The sequence below is a fragment of the Struthio camelus genome, chromosome 3, assembly GCF_040807025.1.
Source record: "Struthio camelus isolate bStrCam1 chromosome 3, bStrCam1.hap1, whole genome shotgun sequence".
NCBI lineage: Eukaryota > Metazoa > Chordata > Aves > Struthioniformes > Struthionidae > Struthio > Struthio camelus.
In genome coordinates, this window is record NC_090944.1 from 32,274,221 (window position 1) to 32,297,319 (window position 23,099).

General features: G+C 34.8%; 1 protein-coding gene across 2 annotated transcripts in view; it reads right to left on the reverse strand.

Moving 5' to 3' along the window:
• The window catches only part of CSMD1 (CUB and Sushi multiple domains 1), a 1,260,625-nt gene that overhangs the window by 60,974 nt on the left and 1,176,552 nt on the right, over positions 1–23,099 (reverse strand). For both annotated transcript variants that reach the window (XM_068937332.1, XM_068937331.1), the window contains exons 51-54: positions 22,060–22,254; positions 17,235–17,408; positions 9,984–10,157; positions 5,480–5,653 (exon numbers count right to left, since the gene is read on the reverse strand). In XM_068937332.1, coding sequence (XP_068793433.1) covers positions 5,480–5,653; positions 9,984–10,157; positions 17,235–17,408; positions 22,060–22,254 — 717 coding nt within the window. The remainder of the gene's footprint in view (positions 1–5,479; positions 5,654–9,983; positions 10,158–17,234; positions 17,409–22,059; positions 22,255–23,099) is intronic.

Here is a 23,099-nt window from a genome sequence, read left to right on the forward strand (position 1 = left end):
GAAAAATAGTTGATTTTAATTGTATTACTTAAAATATGTATGAATATAATAGGCTAATCATGACACATGATAATATTGACAACATTGGATTATGTAATTAAAGGCTCATCCCCATAAATAAAAAGGAGCACAACGGCAGGTGGAGGAACCTCAATAACTCAGTTAGAGAAATGAAGTCTCCTGACATGTCTTCTCCCAGGGCTATCCCAGGAGAGCATCAGCCCCATGGGCTGGGGGTGAGACCCACCCAATTAATCAATGGAAAGGATCTCCAGATTACCTTACAGACTGAGGTGGATTACTGCCTTAGGGATATGAGACTCATTATGGGATGCAGGGGAAGAGCATCCGGGGACTGTGAAAGACTTATTTTGGGATATTTAGGGGAGGAACTGAAGGTGGGGAAAGGGAAGGATCAAGGTGGTTTGGCAGTGGTAAAATAGAGGGATAAGGAAATAAAAGGGGTCAGTCACAAGCAAACAGGCTGCAGGTCAGTATGCCTGTCTGGCCATGCCCTGCACCTGATCACTGCAGTCCATCCTGTCTTCTCATTAAATGCCATTTCTAACGGTTTTCCTGAGTGAGGGGAACTCTGTTCTGTGCGCATTTGTGTACGGAGGTCTGAGTGCCAGCAATCGGAGCAGGGATCACAGGAGCTTGTGTGCCTTAGGTGTCAGTAACTGAAGAGACTGGAGTGCGTGCATGTTGTATGGGTACTTACGTCAGTGTGTGATGGCTAGCAAATATCAAGATGGATTAACTGGTAAGTAAGATAAGAAGCTTGGGAGCCAGGAATCAAAGCAGCTATAAGCCTGGGCCAGATACTGAAGAGACCAGAGGGTCTCTCTGGGTCTCCAGAGTTAGCTGCTGAATGGACCAGGAGGTGCAAGCCAGCCTCTTGAAAAGGCTGTGAGGTCTGGGGATCTACTGAGAGACCAGTTTGCATCTGTGTGCCTGTGCACGAGTCATCTGGAGATAAGAGGATCCAAGGGCCAAAAAATGGGTAGACTGTATATCTAAAGCCAGTGCCCTGGGGGGACCCTTAGTTTGTGTGTGTGTGTAGGTCTAAGTACCAACAACTGGAGTAGGGCTGAGGACCTCAGGCGTTGTATGTCCAGGTGCCAGCAACTGGGGAGACGAGAGATCCATGGATAGCTACTGGACAGATAGAATGTCTAAGCCCATCTACTGGAGGGATCCATACTGTATATATGTACACGTTTTCCACTAACAAACTTTCATCCTGAACCACCAGCGAGGAGGACAGAACTATACTGTCTGTGTTTGTGTGAGCGTTTCTGTCTGTGTTAATTTGAGTGGCTAGCCATGTATATATGTACATACTATGCAGAGTGTGAGTGAACCTTCCGGTGATACGTGCTTAGCTTCACTGCTGGCTGGAGCTGGGGACATGGAGCTGCAGCAGCTTTGCCTCTATTGGGCTACTGGATTTGGCAACTCCTAAAATATAATAAACTTATCACTTCTCAAGACAGCTAATATAACATTATCATTGTAAAATGTCACCTAATAGAAATAATATCTTCATATTTTCTCGATCAGAGATGCATACAATAGGTCCCACGGAACAGAACTGCTCTGACATTGATATTTTTAAACTAAAGTAATATATTTTTGCACTAAGTATCTTCTGGTGCACAAATACTTCTACAATCATTATTGTTACCTTAGCTGGTATACATCTCTAAACAGCCATAAAGAAGGATTTCTTAATCTAGAGAAACTGCAAAGTCCAACTTTATGTCACCTTCATGGTAACGGAATTGTAGATATTGAATTCAGAGAATTTCTGAGCAGCTCTATTCTGGTAGGAATTTTACATTCTTAAATGAATGGATCTTGGTAGAGTTGAATCTATAATACTCACTATCCAGAAAACTAATCTCCCTAAAAAATATTTTTGATCATAAAATCTACTACAAAAAGTGGTGTGGATCAAACTCAAATTCACGTGATGAATTAAAAAAGGAAAATGATAGTAGACATAAGACATTCCTGAAATAAGGGTGGAGTAACTGTAAGGCTCAAATTTCCTAATTTTTATGTTCTTATATTTTAAATCTTCTCAGTCGTTTCATCATTTTTCATTAATTTCCTTTCTTCTTTCTCATTTTGAGTTTTTTCATTGTATGAATGTAATGTATACATTTGAATTCCACATGAATATTACAGTCACTCAGCTTGTAAGAGAGGCTTAAATACATCAAGACCATGCAATTTTTGCCTCTGACAACCAAACAGTACAGATATGGACCATACTTACTGTATATGTAAAAATAAATATAATTTTAACAAAGAAAATCTTAATTAAACACCTCATAGATGAGATAGAAGAGTGTGTTCACTGAAGTTTAGTGATATAAAGAATTATACAAGGACAAAAAATTACTTGATCCTAAATAGGAACTATTTGCTAATTCCTGTTTCTCTATTCCAACAATTAAACTCCCATGCTAGTTAACTCATTTGCATAAATTCTGAGAGTGGTGACTAAGGTAATTGCAATCTTTGTATTGTTTTAATGAGAACAAAGGATATAAATTCCTCACACACTGAGCTTGAAATTGCATTAGCTATCTCTGAAACAATATCATGAGCTGATTACCAAAGATTATTATTCTTAGGAGCAACCACTGCAATAAAATATGATTTTTAATAAAGCAACAGGTGGAGATAATAAAGCTATCAATAACTGAACTTTTTATTACACAATCTTTAGTTTCCGTGTTAGTATCCTTTGAACAATTCTGCACATCAAAGACAAGTTGCTATGAACTTCTAAGAAAAAAAGGATTGTATTTACACTGATTTATAGTTTAAGTGATTATTTTCCAAGTGAAAATAAATACTCAAGAAAAACTTTGTAGCTGTTACACTGCAGGAGAAATGATTTACCTGACTATATATTAACCCCTTTTCAACAAACTAACTTTTGCCTGCTTAATCACAGGAGATATTTCTGGTTATTGTTGTGATGGAAATAGAATTCCAAACTCAGTCCTCCTATTCTGACTAATGGAGGAGAATGAGGGGATTAAAAAATTCATGTTTTCTACATTTGGAAACTAATCTTTAGGTTCTTAATTTGACAGTCAGCATTCAGGCATGAGATACAATAGACACTGAAAGATTCATCAGCCTAAGGAAAGATGTAAGTGACTTGTATGAAATTCCTTTCAGAGGATGCATGATTTCACAAAGATTTGCCAAATTATGTCCTGGAAGGAAATTCTTGTCAACTTCCCAATTCCAATTTAACCCATAAAAATCTGACTTCTGTATCACACGTATATATATTTTATTTCTTTGCATATTCCATGCCTGGAAGAAACATCAGTTTCTCTCCAGAGGCTAAGCATTTTGTTTGTTTGTTTGCTTTTGATTTACACATTTGGAAAGCAGTGCCACTATTAAAAATTAGAAATGAATTCAGCCAATTCCAGCTTTGAAAAGGGAGCATGACCAGGTCCAGATTAGGTCCATTAACTTCCCTTTTGGAAAGTTCACAAAAAGATGTCCAAACTATATTTCCAAACAACACTTCCAAACTTCTTCTCATGGCTCTTGACATCTTTCAGTACCTAATATGATTCACCTCAAGTCCTGCCTGCCTTTCTCTCTCTCTCTCTTTCCCTCACCTCTCTGACAATTTGTGTCTATTTTATAATGAGAAAATATTCAATCTGTCTTAGTGATCCAGAAGAAAACAGTTCACAACATCGTCAAATATTCAGTACCTAATTGGATTCAGCTTTAAGAGAGCATTTCCTACTCTAGTGTATGCTATTTCAGGGCATAAGGCATAAAAATATCAGACCAAAGGACTGATATTAACCGTCTGATAAAACTCTGAACTGTTGGTGGAACAGATCAAATGTTTGATATTAGCTCTATATTCTGCAAAAACAGCCAAAGCCTGAAGAAAATCAATTAAAAAAGTGCCCCTAAGCAGAAAGTAAGAATAGGGCAACCTGAGGTGATATTTTTCCTTATAACCTCCCAGCACGCAGCTCTTCAGCTCAAAGGATTCCTAAGCCAGATACAGGCTCTGTATGTTTAGAGCTCACCCTCAACTGATTTCTCTCCTACTGAAATATTTTAATGTCCTTTAGTTCTTGCGTTGGAAAAAATGATGATATTCAGCCCTTCTTATTCTCTCCATGGCACTCCTGACTTTTAGACTTCTATCATTTCCTTTAATGCCTGCTAGTTAATTCTTCTCTGATACTTCTCAATTTCCTCATAAAAAGCCTTTGCATTCCTTTGATCCCAGCTGTTGCTTTTCCTTAATCTTTCTGCATACTTTTTAAGATGAAGGGATCAGAACTGCATGTTATGATATTCAAGATGTGAGCAAATCACTGACTTATGCAGTGGCATAAATTAGTAATCTCTAGTTTTTTCACCACTATACAACATCTTTAGGTCATATGTCTTAAAGATCCTTTTTCTTTTGTTATGAAATTGTCTTAGGTGAGTATAAAATTGCCCTGTAATACATAACAATTTGACAAAGAAGCAGACTATTCTATTGACATTTTTATTCTCTCATTTACAGTTTTCTGTGTATTTCATGTGTATTTCAAACCACATCAAAATGAAACCAAACCTTAGGGAACAGCAAAGGATTTGTTTGGTTATAGGTATTCTAACTTTAAGCTGAGGTGAAATAATACATTAGATACATTAGTGAATCAGTAAAACATACTTATGTTAATGGCATCTAGATAAATAAACAATAAGGACACAATGAAATGCAAGAACTTTGGATTTCTCCAATTACGGTGTTTCTGAAATGGCTTCCATTTCTTCCCCTATATGTGCAGACTTGATATACAGCTTTCTTCATAACACAGACCCTTGCTTTATTTTTCTCTCTCAAACATCTCCATCTTACACTGAATATCACAGGAATCAATTTCAGGCACGTCTTCACAAAAAAACAGTCAGAATGAAATCTTAACATTATCAGTTTATTCTAGGCAAAAAATATCAGGTTTCACATGTACAAAAGCTATGAACATCTTTCAGGTATTGCTAGGGTATAGAGAAGAATTAATTGCATGAATATTCCTTTGCATAATTATGTTTTAATAGGAGCAATGGACCTCTTATGGAAACTGCAATCAAGTGCATCTAAGTCAGTCTAGTTGGCTGACTGTAATTTATTAATTTAATATAACTTTTGTGATGCAAAGTAAACTTTTAATGTCTATAAATCTAATGCTAGGGATTGCAGTTTGAGGATTTTGAGGTCAAATACTGGAGAAACAATGCTTCACTGATCTTCAGCCAAATCCATTTTCCAATATAAAAATGGAAAATTTCAGGTAAGGTAGATAACAAAGTCTTAAAGGCCAGTTTTCAGAATTTTATCCCAGTGTTTTTAAGGTGAGGGAAAGGGTCATGACTGAAATAATTCACTACAGAGCAGAGAACAAACAGGAAAGTTTCTTACCTCGGCAGCTGGGTAAAGGGCTACTCCACTGCCCATTGCTTCGGCACTGTGCTCGAGAAGCTCCCTGAAGTAAGTACCCAGTGTTGCAAGTAAAATTTACAACATCATTTAAATTGAACTCACTGCCATTAGTCACTCCATGAGCTGGATTCCCAGGGTGTCCACAAGTGATTGCTGTTAAAGTAAAAATAGGCAGGCTAGCATCTAACTGAAAGGTACCGTTCTATGGAATCACTTGCAGCATGGAACTTTTGTTTGTTTGTTTGTTTGTTTGTTTGCTTTTCCCTTGAATTTTTCTTCACTTATCTTTTAAATTGATGCAGATGATTTAAAAAATATAGGATACCTTTATACAGAACTTTTAACTTGCAGGAAAAAAATGTTTACCTTTAAATAAAACTTTCAGAATCTACATTTTACCTGATTTAGGAAGTTGTAACATATGTAATTAAATATACATGCATTTTGACACCCATCTGATATGTATTACACTTTGAACAACTTTGAGACTTTACCATCTTTCCTACTAATGCAGATAGAAGAATGAAATTGCTTTTCTCCTGCAAGCTTCAAAATATAGTCGACCCAAATAAATTGAATTTCATAGAAGCTTTCAGAAACATCTCCCCATGAATTTCAGGTTTGAATAAAAAGTTGATTGAAAGTAGTAGATAAAAGTTATTACAAAAAACAACCCTCTTTCAAAACAAAACCCTCCACAATTTAAAAAACCCTAACCAACCTCCCCTTCGTTCCAGCCTCCCCCTGCCAAAATAATCAGTTCAATCATTTATAACAGAAGATCCAAAAATATTAAGATAACATATTCCTTGTTCCAAAGTTGTTGAGTTGCTTTGCTGAAATATTTATCATTTTAATCAGATTTCCTATAGCAATAGAGGAATCATTGTTGAGAGCAAATCTTTCCTGTTATGCATACTGTGTTAATTACGTTACATTATAGTTATAATAATATACTATTATTACAGTCATGCTCTAGCTTTCTGCATGACAACACGTTAAAAACATACGGAAAGTATAGATATTGACAATATAATACTAGAAAGTCAAAGACGTATATCCATATACAGCTTTTCAACATTATGTTGGTGATAATGATTATCATATTCATGTAAATATCCTATTCACAGGTTATCTTTTGCTTTATTAGTTTGCTTTTTGTTTCTTCATTCAAGAGATGAGTGAAGAATAATTTAAATGTGTTTTCTTGTACTTTTTTTCATGGAGACCAATTATGAAGTAGTTTTTTAACAATACCTGATCTTTAGGAAGTAAATAAGACATCTTCCTGTATATAGATTTATGGATTTAGTCCTTACACTGTATAAATAAATTTATGTAAAACACTTTAACATCTTTCTGAATCATCCAATTTGCAGCATTTTAAAATAGGATCTTAAACCTCAGAGTAATATGTGACCTGAATATGCACAGGATCAACCTCATTCTAGCCTGGTTGTTGTTGTTCTACTTTTAAACTGTTATAGATGATCAAGTTTCAATACATAAAGCAATTTCCAGGGCTACTGGCAATCAGTTAACATCATTCCTATATAAAGAACTATTAAATTTTAAAGATGCTATTACCTTAAACTTTCTGCAGCTTCCTGAATGAATGATAGGCCAAAGGTTCTTACAACATAAAATTTAGGTCTCCTATAAAAACTCTGATAACGAAGGACACCCATGTTCAGTTGTCCTTTTCAATAGAAGCATATTCCAGTAAGTCAGTTCTTGTTTATACCTCATTACTCTTGACAGATGCTGTTTTTTGTAACACCTTCCAGAAACTAAAGGTCTCAGCTACTGAGATTCTAGTCACTGCATCTAGTTTTGCCACCACCAAATATCATTGACCTATTGACTGGCCAATACTTCAGTAGCTGGAATCGCAGACTAACAAGTACTGAAAGGCTTATTACCAAAAAAAAAAAAAAAAAGAGAGAGAGAGAGAGAGAAGCAGATAATGTTGACATTGTAGTGTTTCCTCTCTAGATTTTTATGCAGTCAGTTTAACATTGTTTACCTAAGCAGTAGCTAAGACGTTTTAAATAAACGCTACTACTGTTGTTCTCATCTCATCTGAATTGCAAAGGGTCTTATAAAACTCCTCCTCTCTCCTAATGTAAATAATTGCCCTATGCATGCATGCACATACATATGTGTGTATATACACACATAGAATTCTAAATATGCCATGGGAAAACAGATGCATGTCTGATATAAATAATCTCTAAGGAATTATACACTCGGCTATTATACTGTCAAGAGATCTATACACCTTAATGTAATATAACTCTTAAATATATTTTCCAGTTAAACATATTATCAGTCTTGGACCAAGAACACTTCCATTTCACCACAGTAAAAATGTAAAACAGAAAAATAATAGTAGTACAAGATCCTGATACTATTTGGAGAATAAAATCTACTCTGAGTGGTAAGCTATATAACTAAGAATATGTTTTGTCACTATTAATATAGCATATAGTTTTTGTAAAGAAGGTTTCGATATTAATTTTGTTGTCCTACCAATCACAATGAACTAATCAGAGATCTTCACATTTCATGTTAACTCCCAAACAACCAGCAAGTGAAAGCATCTTTCAGAAAACACTCATCCAAAGCATGGGCAAACTGATCATCCAGTATGGAGGTAGCGAAATAAACACCTGTATGTCAAAAGCTATGCAAGATGAGAGAGGCTGACTGTCACATGAAACCCAGAAGATAAGATGGCCCAGGGTGGAAGGGGATCTCAGTAACTGCTGAGGTAATTTTTTTGCAGATTACGATGATTAGTAGTTAAAGCCCTGAAAATCCTTCAAAAGTGCAGAAGGATGTGTAATTTAATTAATTGAAATCTCATAAAAGGTAGGTAATTTTCCAGGGGCAGAGCCATACCCAGCTTATAATCTCTTTATGGTTATCTACTTTCTGAGGCATACTCCACAGTCCATATCTCTTTCCGCTATTACATTAGGGACCCAATTCCTAATACTGGTAAACAGTATGTTGTTACTTTCCTTCTCAAATATAGCTTAGCCATTATTTACTAGAATCAAAACAAAAAAAAAAAAATAGAAGTAGGAAAATCATCTGAAGCTTGGTTGCTGACCAAAAATTTCTGTTTAGTTCTTTAGCCTGGCAGAGTGGTAAGCAAAAGAAAACCATGTTGTAATGGAAAGTGTTAGGCAACCTGTAATGACAGAAATTGCTGCCAGTTCCTCTAATAACAGTAATGATAATATCAATTTAGGAACAAACAGCCTCCTACCTCCCTCTCAGTTTTGTCCATTTCTTTTGAACAGATTTTATTCACTGCATGGTAAAATTAATCCACTAAACCATAATGAAAGTTGCTAGCATTTCTCCTCTGATGAATGTAAATCACTTAAAGATGTAAATAGGATTATAAAATGATGATGCTATTTGGCAGATATTTCCTGTAGCTGTATAGAGGTCTCATTTTACCATTAAGAAAGAAAATATCCTAATGACTTATCAGTAGTATATTTTCTTAGAAATGAAACAAAGCTACTGACATGAATTCAATATAAAAACTGGACATCTTGGACCTCTGTGTCTCTATATGGATGAAAATAGTCTATCCGAATTACCGATGTCTTATAAAATGACAGAACTGAAGTAATGGTCCATTAAAAATAATCAAAATTATATAGAAATTGGAAGCCTTATTAAAATTGAAAAATAATAAAAGCAAGTACACAATAAAGTAGTAAAATAATAAACAGAGAAGTATGATTTCTTTCTTGACCATGATTAAAAGGCTGATGGCTCAGAAAAGGTCAGAAAACCTGCCATCCAAAGAAGGAAGTAACCGGGGTAGGAAAGATTCCACAAATCAAGTCATTAATTATGGGACTTTTAAAAGCAGATGAGTTAAGAGCTAAAAAGTCCTTCTGAATATTTCTAACAGATATGGTATAATTCAAATGCCATGACCTGGGCCTGCACTGGTAAATATTAGGAGGCAGACTGGTGGACTTCAGATTTTGGAAAAATGGGCAATCACTAACAGAACTGCATAGATTAGCACTGTTCCAGCTTTACCCACCAAAGAATGAAAATAGAGCAAGAGATTTTGGTATTCCTGGTGAAAAAAATAGGAGAAAGGCTCTGTAAGCCCCACTCGACATAGAAATTATGCCTGGAGAAAGAGAGAGACAGAGACAGATGATGTTATAAAGTTGCAGTCTGCTTTTCAAACAGACTTTTTCTGGTTTTTTCTGAAACAACAGAAACACAGATTTGATCAGAAATTATTGGATGTAGTTTTTCACCCTGTGCTAGGCTAGAAGCTGGGTTAGATGATCATAATTACCTCTTTCATTTAAAATCTCTTCAGTGAATCTTTGATTTGAGCACTTCATTCAAACACCTTTGAAAATCCCATCCACTATTAAAATTCAGTTGAAGTTAAAAAATAGTAGTAATCTAGTGAAAAATTAATGATACTTACGGACACAAACAGGAGTTTGTCCAGACCATTTGTGATCCTGAAGGCAAATTCTGACAGATGTACCAACAAGTCGGAAGCCAGGATTACACTGGTAGACTACAGTATCACGGTAACTAAAGCCATCTCCACTAATATGACCATTTACAATTGGATCCGGAGAACCACAGTGACCAGCTACAATAAAAAAAGCAAGCCATCAAAAATATATCTTCTTACAAGTCTTGCCAACGTTTACAATAATGCTGGTGGAAAGTAACATTTTATTCGCATTTTTGATAAACACTGTACCTCCTCAATTTGGCTATAAGGATACTATGGGAAGCTGTTTCAAAAGTCTTGCTACAGCCAAAACTAAAATAAATCTATTGCTCTCCCCTTATCAAATGATCCAGTCATCAGGAAAGGTAGTAAGGTTGGTCAGGTTTGCTTTTGGTTATGGCATCCTGTCTGTTCTCGTTCTCCATATGTCTGGAAATGGACTTCCCTAAGACTTTTCCCAGGGACTCAGGTGAGGCTCATCAGCTTGTAGTTCTCTGCTTCCTTCTTCTGGCCCTTTTTTGAGGTTTGATGTTATCCTTGCTTATTCTTCAGTCAGCAGAATTGTTCTCACCTTTCAAACATGGTAGAGAGTGGCCTTGGAATGCTATAAGCTATCATTTCAGACTCATCCTGTCCGACTACATGCATTAGTTCAGCTTATTTAAGCAGTCTCTTATTTGATCCCCCTACTGCTGTAACACCTCCTTCTCCCTCAAAATGTGGTAAAGAGGAACACAGAATTCATGGTGTGGTTAATCTACAACTAGATGAACTATATGTTAGAGTGGAGTTATACCTCACTTCTAATAACAGTTTCTTCTCCTAAAGAAAAAAAATCCTGCATGGTCCTAAATACTGACTCATCATTCAGACAACTAGCAAAACTACAAATTTGGGGAAGAAAATCTATGAGAAGGGTGCAAAAAGGGAAAAGAGAAGCTGCATTTATACAAGCTAGAATGGAATACAGTTAAATGTTTAATTTTTATAGGCCTAAAAAGTGAAAAATTGAAACGCAGTGGTTATATTGAAGTCAAACACTGGGAATCACAGGAAACTTCAGGAACAAAGATAGCTTAGATGTGCCAACTGGAATATTGCATATTTTGTCTTGAATGAGGATTTAACAACCCTCTGCACTTATTATGTGAGTCATTTCATTTACAGATCATTCCAGCTAGGGGATTTAATGATTTTTTTGAATTTTGACTCATTTAGATTAAACATCCCAACAACTTAAGAACTGAAAGAGCAGGGCAATGACATAAAATTTATGCAATTTTCCAAGCACATAAAATTAGATTGCAAGTAAATTAAAGAAGCTGACAGTTGATTTTTTAATAAAATATGCTCTCAAGAACTAAGGAAATTGTTCATGTGGTTCAAGGTTGAGTCAGCAGCTCTATTCTAAAACATCTGGCAAACAAGGATATAGGTCATTTTATTTTATTTTTCAATAATAAATTAAAATATAATTCAATAACTCTGCATCATACTAGATCAATTAAAAGACCAGAGATTTATACAACAGCACAGTCAGTAGTAGTATTTACTCACACTGACAAAGCTTTGTAGGGAATTATCATACATACTATTAGAATTATGTATGATGTAGAATTCTTACATTTTGGAAAAAAATATGCTAAGAATTTATAAAAATGGAATGGAATAGATTTACATTTAAGTTGAGATTTAGAGTACGTCCTTCATGTATTTGAATAGAGTTTTACACTTGAAAGTCATACAAAATCAGGATAAAATATCTGCTCAGGAAAAACATTTTACTCTACGATTAAATTCCACCAATGGTAGAGATGGAATTAGACATACACTTCAATGCTTACAATTAGAGCTGTACTCTTTCTACAGGTATGCATGCACACTCAAACAACTGAAGCACACGTATATGTTTAAATTCTACTGACTTATAGGTGCAATTATTTTTGGAAGGGAGAAGGGGAAATGATATGAAATATCAGCAGTGTTAGGAATTGCATGAAACCAGAAGAAAAAATAACCTAAGCATTCATATTTATCTTTTTATAACTAGGAAAAGGTAAATGCTGGAAGATGTAAGTTCTATATTTCGCCTCGGACTCATTAATTACCCTCATTTGGCTTAGCTTTCTTCTGAGACAGATAATAAGGATTTGACAAACCTCCTTCTGAGATGTAGAAATTAGTTCCCTCAACTGGACTGAAATTATAAATTCATTTTACACAGATCGATGGGTAACACAAAGTGGTATCTATTTTCATCGATAGCTGTCCTGAACAATATTCATACAGGTACAGCATAGGTAAAAGCTTCTTTAACTCATTATCATTATTTTTGAAATGTAAAGGCACATTCAGAACTCTCTGGGTTTACGCCTAGTGATTTTTGCAGGCTTTTAGGTTAGTCCTAAAGGCACCTTTGAAATAAGCCTGGTGCATGTCGTCCTTCAAATTTAGGAATACACAATTGGTGGCATTCATCTGGCCACCAATTGTGGCCACATCATCCAGCTTAAAGAACCAAATTTAGCTTTTCTGAATTACTCTCTGGAGGAGCCTGCATAGTTCTGTTGACCTTGTTGGGAAATTAGGATCTTAGATTATATTCTAAACTGCATCTAACTTAGGTGTCTAAAGTGCATGGTGGGAATATCCCTCATGTGTGAGAAATTAGAGAGGCAGGAACAGTTTTAATACAACCTTCTGCAGCATGCATGCAATAACTCATTTAAAATATTTACAATTTCACATTCATTAACTATGCATTATTTTTGTCATTATAGAGCTTCTCATTACAGTGCTTGTCTGAATTTGAAACGGCAAAGGCTAAATAGTGATTAACAGTCTTCCAGCTCTAGGTGCAATCCCTTTTGTCTAGTGAAGTGCATGCATGTATTTAACAGTTCTAAACATACCGCTGCATTCTACAGCACAAGCAATCTGTCATATCCCACAGAAACTAAAGTTGCTCAAAACCAGAAATTATTATATGCAAGTATCAGCACCATCCTGTAATGAATGGTATAACACCACAGAAATTGTGGGGTAATAGCCTTTCTTTTTACAATACAGCTCCTATGTTTGCAACAGAACAAAGGGCTGAAGAAAATACTTTTACACATGTGGATTTGGATCTACACAGTTGCAGCTCAAGCATCTTTTAACTGTTGGCCAGCCTAATTCTAGGGATAACCTGACATCAGCAGGAAGTAAGACTGTTTTGTCTTTACGCATAGCCCTCTTATGCAGCTCCACTATGGAACAGATGAGACACAGCAGTAATCTTATGTATGCAAAAAGGTAAACCTGAAGCACAGGAGAGCTCAAAGAAAATTCCCCTAGTCAGCACCTCTGTGGAATTGTCTTTGCTACACAAAGCAGATTTGTTTTACACTTTTTTCCTCTACATATCATAAGAATTACTCATTCAAATCTTCTCCACTTATGTCATTATTTCCTCGAGTAAGATGCCATCACTTTTAATATAGCATAATTTAAATTCAAAAAATAAATTTTAAGGGATTGAAAAGATATCAAGCTAGAAAAATGTTCATACTTCTCACAAAATTTATCAGAAACAACTGTATCTCGCTGGGGTTCACTAATAATTAACTGCCATCTCAAAGCCAGTTAATTCTTTTATGCCTGAACTCTGACTTGCTATGGATTTCAGTTACTTTTAAGTCATTCATATACTTTTCAAGTAGGTTTATTAACTTAGAGACTAATATAAAATATGAGACTCAGTGAAGAAAAGGAGAGTTAACGAACACAACTTGGCATCTGGGAAATTCCAATTCGATATAAAGAAAAAAAAAACACCTGATGGTGGTCAGGAACAGGTTTCCCAGGAAGGCTGTGGAGTCTACATCTTTGGGGATATTCAGAACTCAACTGGACATGGTGCTGAGCAACCTGCTCTGACTTGCTGTGCTTTGAGCAGTCTGTTGGATTAGATGGCCTCTGGAGGTCCATTCTGACATGATTCTTAAACCTACAAAGTAGACACTTCCTACTGATATGTATATTATTCGTAAAACGGTGATGAGGAAAAGTTTAAGTCCCTAACAGAGCGAGGAACTTCTTTAACTGATCACTCAAGTATAGGAGATGACATGTGATCCAGCAAAAACATAGTTATAGCTTCTGGGAGATGAAACAATATTCACACTTAGAGGCATGGCCAGGCAATTTCCTAGATAGGAAGGAACTTAATTTTGGGGAGAAAGATTAAATCTAGATAGCCTTAGATACATGATGAGATGTCAACATGAGAATCAGCTTCAAAGTCAGTTTAATATATCAAGAAAAGAAGGAAATTGTATGCATAAAGGGGTAGATAGAAAAACAGAGAGACTATTATTTGAGAGTATTTGTGGTCATCTCTTTACCTGTATCTTCTATAAACGTTTGTATGTTTCTTTCATACTTCTAATTATTTTTAATAAATATTGTATACTTACATTATACATAACCTGGACTGAATTACAAGTGATTTAAAGGTAAATGAAATAACACCAATGCTTTCCATGAAAAAGTGTGATAAAGCTATGAACTGGGCCCTGGGACATTTTCACAAGTGCCCATGTCCTCAGGGTACTGACCCAGTATTTAGCTTACCCAAAAGATTAGTTAGGGCAGCTATATTCTTTTTAAATCTGCAGAACCGTATAACTTAGCTCTATGAGATAATGCTCACTACTTTTGAATAGTACTTATTTTAAGAGATAACCTACTGTAAAATTATCTTTACTCAAATTATCTTTACAAAAATTGTGCTACAAATATTACTGTTGCAAAATGAAACAATGAATCAGTGAAATCCTAATTCAGATCTTATCGTCTCATGCTACTTTTTTCAAGAAGATCCTCTTTTCATTTTTCCTGCTGCTGCAGTCTAATGTCTGAATTGAAAGAAGAAAAGGCAATCAATAGGGCAAGTACAAAACAGAGATCTAGATTTTATCTCTACCTCTGATAGAAAACCCCTTCATGTCTGTATTTCACCTACACCCAGTCAAATTGTCTGTAAAGATGCTGGTGAGGCAGACACTATGATGAAGAACAGAGTTAATATGCAGCTGAAAAGTCTATACTTTTTTTCATCAAGTCTAGATAATTATGCTTTTGTTTATTAGTATATTACTGTTTTCTAGCTTGCAACCTGTATTGTATCAAATTATTTTCCCTAAAAGTGTTCACAGAAATTAAAGATCCCCAGAAATACAGGATTGTTGTCACTACTACTCTGTTAAAAAATGATGTTTGCCTAATGATTTTTGCTATTCCCTTTTCTTAATAACTTGCTAAGATGAAACTGATGATACATGAAAATTGTTTTTAGAAGATATTGATTGAGTTGGCATGTGGTCCCATCACACCCAGTTATTGTGATGCAGAAGTTTTGTCTTTTATTTTAATATAATATTCTCTCAGGGGAATGCAGTTGTATTTTAAATAGGAACTCTAGCCTTGCTCAGAGTACCTGTGGCCATATCTTTCAGTTTTGCACGTTCGTGTGGGCATGAACTGCAAACACCTTTATCATGGTACCATGCTTAGAAAAGCAATGCAAAAAAAAACAGACTACCTATTTATCCTTTACTTCTATAAGATACTGAGCACCTGCAACCTAGTATACTAAAGATCATACGTACATTTATCTGAACACAGAAAGCCAGTGGTCTTACTGACATTGTAAAAGTTAAGCACACTCAGGCTTTTAAAAATGCTCAACAATCTTGCATTTCAGTTCTTTACATATATATGTGCAACATATTAAGCTGTTTTTTTTTTTCCCTAGGTCAGTATTGACACTGATTTGTTGCAAATATATATGTAATATTAATTTTGACTTGGTTTCTAGAATTGACAACATCAGAGATTCCTCAGCCAGCATGTCACAGGTATGAAGTGAGGCTTTGAAAAAAGGTTATTTTTCAATTTTGATTGAAATTCTGAATTAACTACTTCCAATACGATGAAAGTTTTCTGTTCTTCATGAGGTGCTACAAAGCATAGCTACCTACATTTTTTTAAGAGGCTATTTTGAAGATGTCAGTGTCCGAGGAAGATAATTGGTATCTTATATCTTTATTTATATGCAAAATTATCATGTTGACATACTCTTATAAAACACAATGTTCCCAAAGGTGGGAGGTCACTTTAGAAATAAAGAAACATATTTTATTTAAAAGCCCTGTAGTTAAATGTTACTGTTAGATATACAGCTAATTAGACATACTTTCCTTTAGCCTACCTGAAATATTTACTAGAAGTGAGTTCTGGATAGAGAATCAACTTTGACATTTCATGTTATAGCTACTAACATTTCCATATAAAACAGTGTTTTTACTGTATTATTGCTGTAAAAATAGGGATGGATCTTATTCTGGATAATCATATCCTTGTTCCTTGATCCCATTGTTTCTATCAAATATTTATAATATATTACAAGTAACTATAGAAATCTTTCATCTTGATAATACTTTGCTGTGCATTTATCTCTTTTTTTGCTTCCCTTCTTTATTATGTTTACTGCAAAGATTAGATTCAGACATACAGAAAGACGAAACATTGTGGTGTTCTACAAAGCCATCAAAAATAAAAACATGTATGTGCATTACATTTTTTTGGAAAGTGCTATATATAATATCTGTGCAAAAAAGTAATCTCTCCATTAGTGTAAACCAGAAACAAATCTGAAACTTTCTCTACAAGTAATCATATCTGTTTAAAGCCAGTAAGTAATGACAAGTATTTGAATCTACCTGAAAGACTGAGAGTCGTCCTGGTAATTTTTTAAAAAGGTCATTCAATTATTTCCTCTATAAAACGATTCCATTTTTGTATATGATATGTGGTCAAACCATTTTGTTTACAAGGTATTAGATAGATAAGGAGTAGTTCGTGTTCTGCAGAAAAACATGTGCCTAGGCAGCAGAGAAGAAAGCTGCTTTCTAAGTAAGGTTGAACTTTGAAAACAGAACAGATTCCTCCTTGCCTGAGAACAACTGAGTACATTCAGCTGTTAGAACTGCTGAATTTCTAAAAAAAAATTATATGTAATAGGGTAGTATAAAATCACCTACAGCATACAATATTTTCTGTATTCAGAACAACCTTATTTTTCATTAAGGGCATTGCTGCTGGACATGAGCTGATTTCCAATAATTTTTATTGTGTTTGATTAAACAAAAACAGAAATATGTTTACCTAGGCATTGGGTTTCAGTACCGCTCCAGAGTCCATTTGCCAAGCATTCTCTTACGTGAGAACCAACTAATGTGTATCCGGTGTTACAGGTGAATATTGCAGTAGCTCCGTACACTGTTAAGGTTCCAATCTTATTCCCATTTGGTGGAGATGGAAGACTGCCACAGGAGATAACTAGGAAAAACAAACAAACAAACAAACAAACAAACAAACAAACAAAACCAAACATAACTACAACCAAAATATGAAATAGCTTTACATAATTTCTTAGCTATACTATCTCACATTTTCTTAAAAAGTAAGAGTAATACAAAATAAATATGAAAGAGTTTGAAGTTATATTCCACAGTAAAGGCTTAAAATTATTCTTGCTTTGGCAACACATGTTCTAGATCAGAAAGTTCAGAATGGTATCTTCACACTGTGACAGCAGCTTAGATACAATCTGGATTTCCAGTGCTGAAGCACAAGAACCACATGAATGTCCAGGAAATTTGTGGCTATACTGCATGTGCATATTGTCCAGGCTACTCCTCATATGTACTTTCCCAGGCCTGCCGAAGTGTTATGCCTTCTTAAAAGATAGTATTTTTATATGTGGTACTCTGAAGTGTTCTGAACTGTCTTTTTTCTTATTTCTCGCTGATATTCATTATCATATAAAATATACCATAGGCCATCTGCTAAAAAAATAACTTTTGTTAACTGTAGACTTGACTCATTACCACAGAAACCTTCTGTATCATCAGCTGCAAACCACAACTATTACAGGCACCACATGAAAAACTCTCTTTTAGGATTGTATCAAACTCTAATTTACTTAGAACTGTTCTGTCACATCTTTTGTTTATAGAAAAAATAAACCAACAATTTTGTAATTTAGAACGCACACAAATGCCTCCAAGAGCTTCAACTGCTGGCATATATCATGGGTTTATCTTTATTTTCAAAAGTGTGCTAATCACAACTAAATTTCCTGTCTGAAACCTCCAAGTCCCATTATTCTATATCTGAAAAGGTTCACTGTAGAAAATAACATGGAATTTCCAGGGCAGAAGTTGGATAAAACAGAGTGCATATCACTGTGCAGTCAGTTCAGTCACAATCAGAATATACGTGATCAAAGTTCGTTGTGCACATAAGGTTCCCAAACGTGGATAAGACTCCTTCCGACTAAATTCAAGTCACATTGATGTCATTTGTGGAGGGGCCTAATGTTGTAACTTCTACCGCTTCTAATGCAGAATGTGAATTATGCTTATACAAACTATAAAATAGTGCCATTTTTGTTTCCTAAGGTGCAATAGAATGGTTTGTTCTAAACATGTCAGAAATGCTTCTTTTTGTAATTGCAGTCATTCCAGCTAACGAGAACTAAAATACATGAACAGTGAGCCACTTCATAATTTGCTAGGAAACTATTTGGCATAATCTTAAACAAATGAAACAAATACACTAGCTAGGTCTCTCTTAAGCCAGAACTCCCTTAATCTGATGCTTTGCAATTCCTTTAGAGATATTGTACACATACATAGAAACCATTCACAAGCTGATAGTCATACATATGGTTAAATGCTTTACCATCATTGTTTCAGTTATCATTCCTGCTGCTTCAGAAATATGAAATTGAGCAGGTAGAACCTACATATACACACGATCTACTCAAAAGATGTGAGTAACAGACAGACAGTAAGCATTAGACTTCTCTTCAGTGTACTTCTGGATCTTAATGACCCATATCGAATGAAAGTATTACTAAACAACTCTTTGGGATAAAGTTTGCCATAAGTAAATCCTAATCAGTCCTCTTCAGAGGATAAAATAAAATATTTGTCTTATAAATATAAACTAATGTATTTTTTAACCAGCAGCTCCTTTGATTTCTTTATCTAACTAACCCTTTGCTTTTAATTAACAATATCACATATAGGTCACTCCATTTTCTACTTATTTACATAAGAATTCTGTAATTGTAAAGGCTGATGAAGAGCTAGCTTTTCAAAAGACTTTAGCAACTGAGTACGAGCTGCATATTAGGCAGTAAATGAAAAATTAGGCTCTAGAGGCTTTTTAATAGGTGTGCACAAAAGAAAAGGGGCATGGTTTGATTTAGCAGAATCAAAAACCCATTGATTTTCAAATTTAAAAGGAAAATTGATATAGTAAGAGTTATACAAGAGTTACTCTATTTTTCCGATTGAATATTTCAAAAGGAAATTTTCCTAAACCAAAACTAACAGAATAAAACAAATAGAACCAAAATAAATCCCATAACCCATCATTATTTAGGTAAAATCAAATTATACTATTTTCATGCACTGGTTCCAGGTAGCTCTCTCAGCCTTGCCCTAAAAACATCTTAAATAATTTCATTTTATTTTCTAGAAAATAGATATTGTTTTGTTTTATGTTTAATTAAATGGGTCAAATTCTTCTATGCGTTCTTTCCTTTGTTCTTCTTTTCCCATCTTTATACCATACTCAAATATTCCCTCTGCAAATTCCACGCCTTAGGTTTGAAGCAACACACTTACCAACGCTGGTGAGAAACCTAACTTTTTTACTGGGTATTCAAACCGGGAGAGGACGTTCGAACCATTATAGGAAAGGCCAATTTTAATGGTAGTATTTTCTATAATCTTGTTCAGGGCTAGTAATATACAAAGGATGTTTCTATAACCATCTTTTAAAATGTAAGTCTGAAGTAATGGGTTTAATTCATTAGATAATCTGCTACAATGTAAAATGTTTCATAAAACTAAAATAGGCTGCAGTATATCCAAAATTCAAAAATCTGTGAATTATTTCTTGATCCCACAGATGAAGGCAGGGTATTTAAAGAAAAAATAATTTATATAGTTATGTTTTTTTCTTTCCCTTCCCTTCCCTTTCCCTACCATACCTATTCTCTCCTACCCTAGCCTAGCTTAGCCTTTCTTTTTTACACTACATTTGTAATTAGGCATATTCAAAATAATTCCTCTCTCTCTGGATTAATGAACACATACTTTTTCTAATTCTTCAAATGTGACCACCTAATCCTCAGTGATCATCTTACATTTCAATTCTTTACCTAAATATAGACATTTAGTGCCATTTGAGATGCCACAGTATATCCCTCTTGGCTGCTCTTTCAGATCTCCCATATGTAATAGACAGATGTGTAACATCTACCTTGTGTGGATGTTTTGTGTACCCTGGAGCTTTTCAGATAATGCCACGACACTATGTTTACTCAACATACACACATATGACTACATACACCTGAATGCAAACACTTTGGTCCCACCGTTGGGACTGATTCAGTACCACTTCAGACGATTTTGGGGTATTCTATGTAGCTTTCAGCTGCTGCTGAGGAAAGCTGAGAGTTTCCTGCAAGTCCTCTGTAGTATCTACCATCTTAGATAACGTAATGTGTCTTTGATGACATTAAGAGCTTATTGTTAGGCAACTGAATTGCATCTTTTGTGTGTCACATCATGTACATCGTACTGAAGGTTTTGCATTGTCATTTATTTGCAATAAAAAGCTATCTGATGTTTACGGTCATTATGTTATCACAATCACAGAATTGTACCAAATACTTCTGATACCATTTATCATAAGATATCATTGATATGCCTGCAGAATTAACAGCGTTTGACAAAGTAGAATGATTCTGTTCCCTTTGCTTTAAAAACCTCACAACTAAACGGTTCTCTTGATCCCCAGAATTTTTTCCTAGAGACTGCCATAAAAATTCCCTTATTCATTCACCTTGTCGCACAATAGCCATTCTCAAAAATCTTCCATTATTGCAAACAGAAAAGTAAAATTAAAAAAAAAAAACAAAAACTTTCCATTACAGAAACTTAACTGAAAAAAAAAATCACCTTCTAAAAAAAGAAAATAAAGTATCTTTTTCAGGATGAAATACGTAATTTGAATAGCTCATTGGAATGACATGCTAACCTGAAAAACTGTGTGCCTAAATTTTATTTCCAGTTCTGCTCAGTATGCTAGGTCTGCCAGTTGTCCACTTTCTTTTAGATGCCACGACTTTCTGCGTTGCCCTGGCACTGAAACACAGCCTGCAAATGCTACCATAGCACTTGTAAGACAAGTATGTGCTTTAAGGCTAGTAGAGCTAGCTGATTTGCCAAATATCCTCCCCTGCTGAGGTGAAGAACACCTTGGAGAAGGGAGAAAGAAGAAATGAATTTTGGAGGGGATTTATTAAGACTCTGATACTGTAACCCTTGACAACTATATGACCCAAAAAGAATGACAAAGTTCTCTAAAGCACTGAACATCTGAAGAAGGGTGAACACAATTTATGATACCTTTGTAGGAAGAAGGCATAAAAACACACTCATGAACTCGTATGTGCATTTCTCCAATTGTACATGTTTTATGTTTCACCTAAAAGGTCAAAGTAATGTAATCTTCTAATCTAACCTAATTCTAATCTAAAATCTTATAAAATAATATCACCTCCTAGTATTCTCTAAATACTAAGTTGAATAAAACGACAATCCTAGATCATCATCCAGATTTATCCTGTGATTCTACATCTTTGACTGTTGTATGAAATGTATTGTATTTTACGCATACAGAGAGAGTTCTAATCAACTAATTTCAACAAATGATAATCACTGAAAATGTCATATCTGCTTAACTGTAGAAGATTGATATTAAAAGAACTTTTTTTAAAAAAATAAAAGTCCTATTTATAAAAAAAGTATGTATTAAAAAGCATTTTATATTCTGAAAACAGCATGTTCCTTACGCTTACAACAAACAGTATGTTCCTTACGCTTACAACAAACAGTATGTTCCTTACCCTTACAACTTGGCCTTTCATTGCCTGCACTCCAGGTTCCATTAGTCCTGCACTGTATGAGTCTTCGACCCAATAAATAGTATCCAGGACTGCAACTGAGCATGACTTGAGCTCCATACTCATTCAGTGACCCAGAAATCAGTCTCCAGATAACATGTTCTGTGAGCAGAGTCTCTATACTGGGACAAGTTACAGCTGTGAAGAAAGGACACATGAATATTAGCATTCTACCTTTACATTTCTTCACAGAAAATGCATCCTGCCTTACTGGCAGAAATCGTGTAATGTAAAACTGAGCATACTACAAGCATTTTTGAAAAAAAATTCCAGTAAAAATAATGAACAACATATAGTTAATTTTAAGAAAGGAGGAGAGGTTTGCAATACATTTTAATTTAGAGATCTTCAGCACAACAATACACTCTCTCCTGTGATTCATTTAAAAATTTCAGAGACAGAACTCACCTCAGGCAATAGTGGATATGCAAAGAACAATAAATAATGCTGTGTACTTTGTGTGAAAGCTTAACATCTCTAGGGCTACTGCCCTCTGATAATTTAATGTAAAAGAAATATTACACAAAGCTCTGTTTTTCTGTCCATGGTATTCATTTAACAAAAGCTCTAGAAAGTTCTTAAAACAGGTTTTCATAGAAGCTGTTAACACATATCACATACCGATTACTATAAAATGGTATACTCTGGGTATTCAGGAAGATTATTAAATTCCAACTTAGTGTACTGGCCATTAAAAATAAAGCTTACATTCAGAAAGATTTTAGAGTGATTTCAGTTCTGTGGCCTTTAGATTTTCAGATTTTGTAACAGAATGTAGTTAGTGCAAGTTGCTAATAAATTTAATTTAGGTTTTTTTTTGTAAGACTTACTATAATTGTAATTGATTTTTTTCTGAAATAACTACCAACCATATATAGCATTTTTATATATTTTTCAGCTTCAAACTGATGCTCTGCAATTCAGGATAAAGCATATAAACTATTTACCATATTGAAGTCAATTCTATCTTAATGTGCCAATGT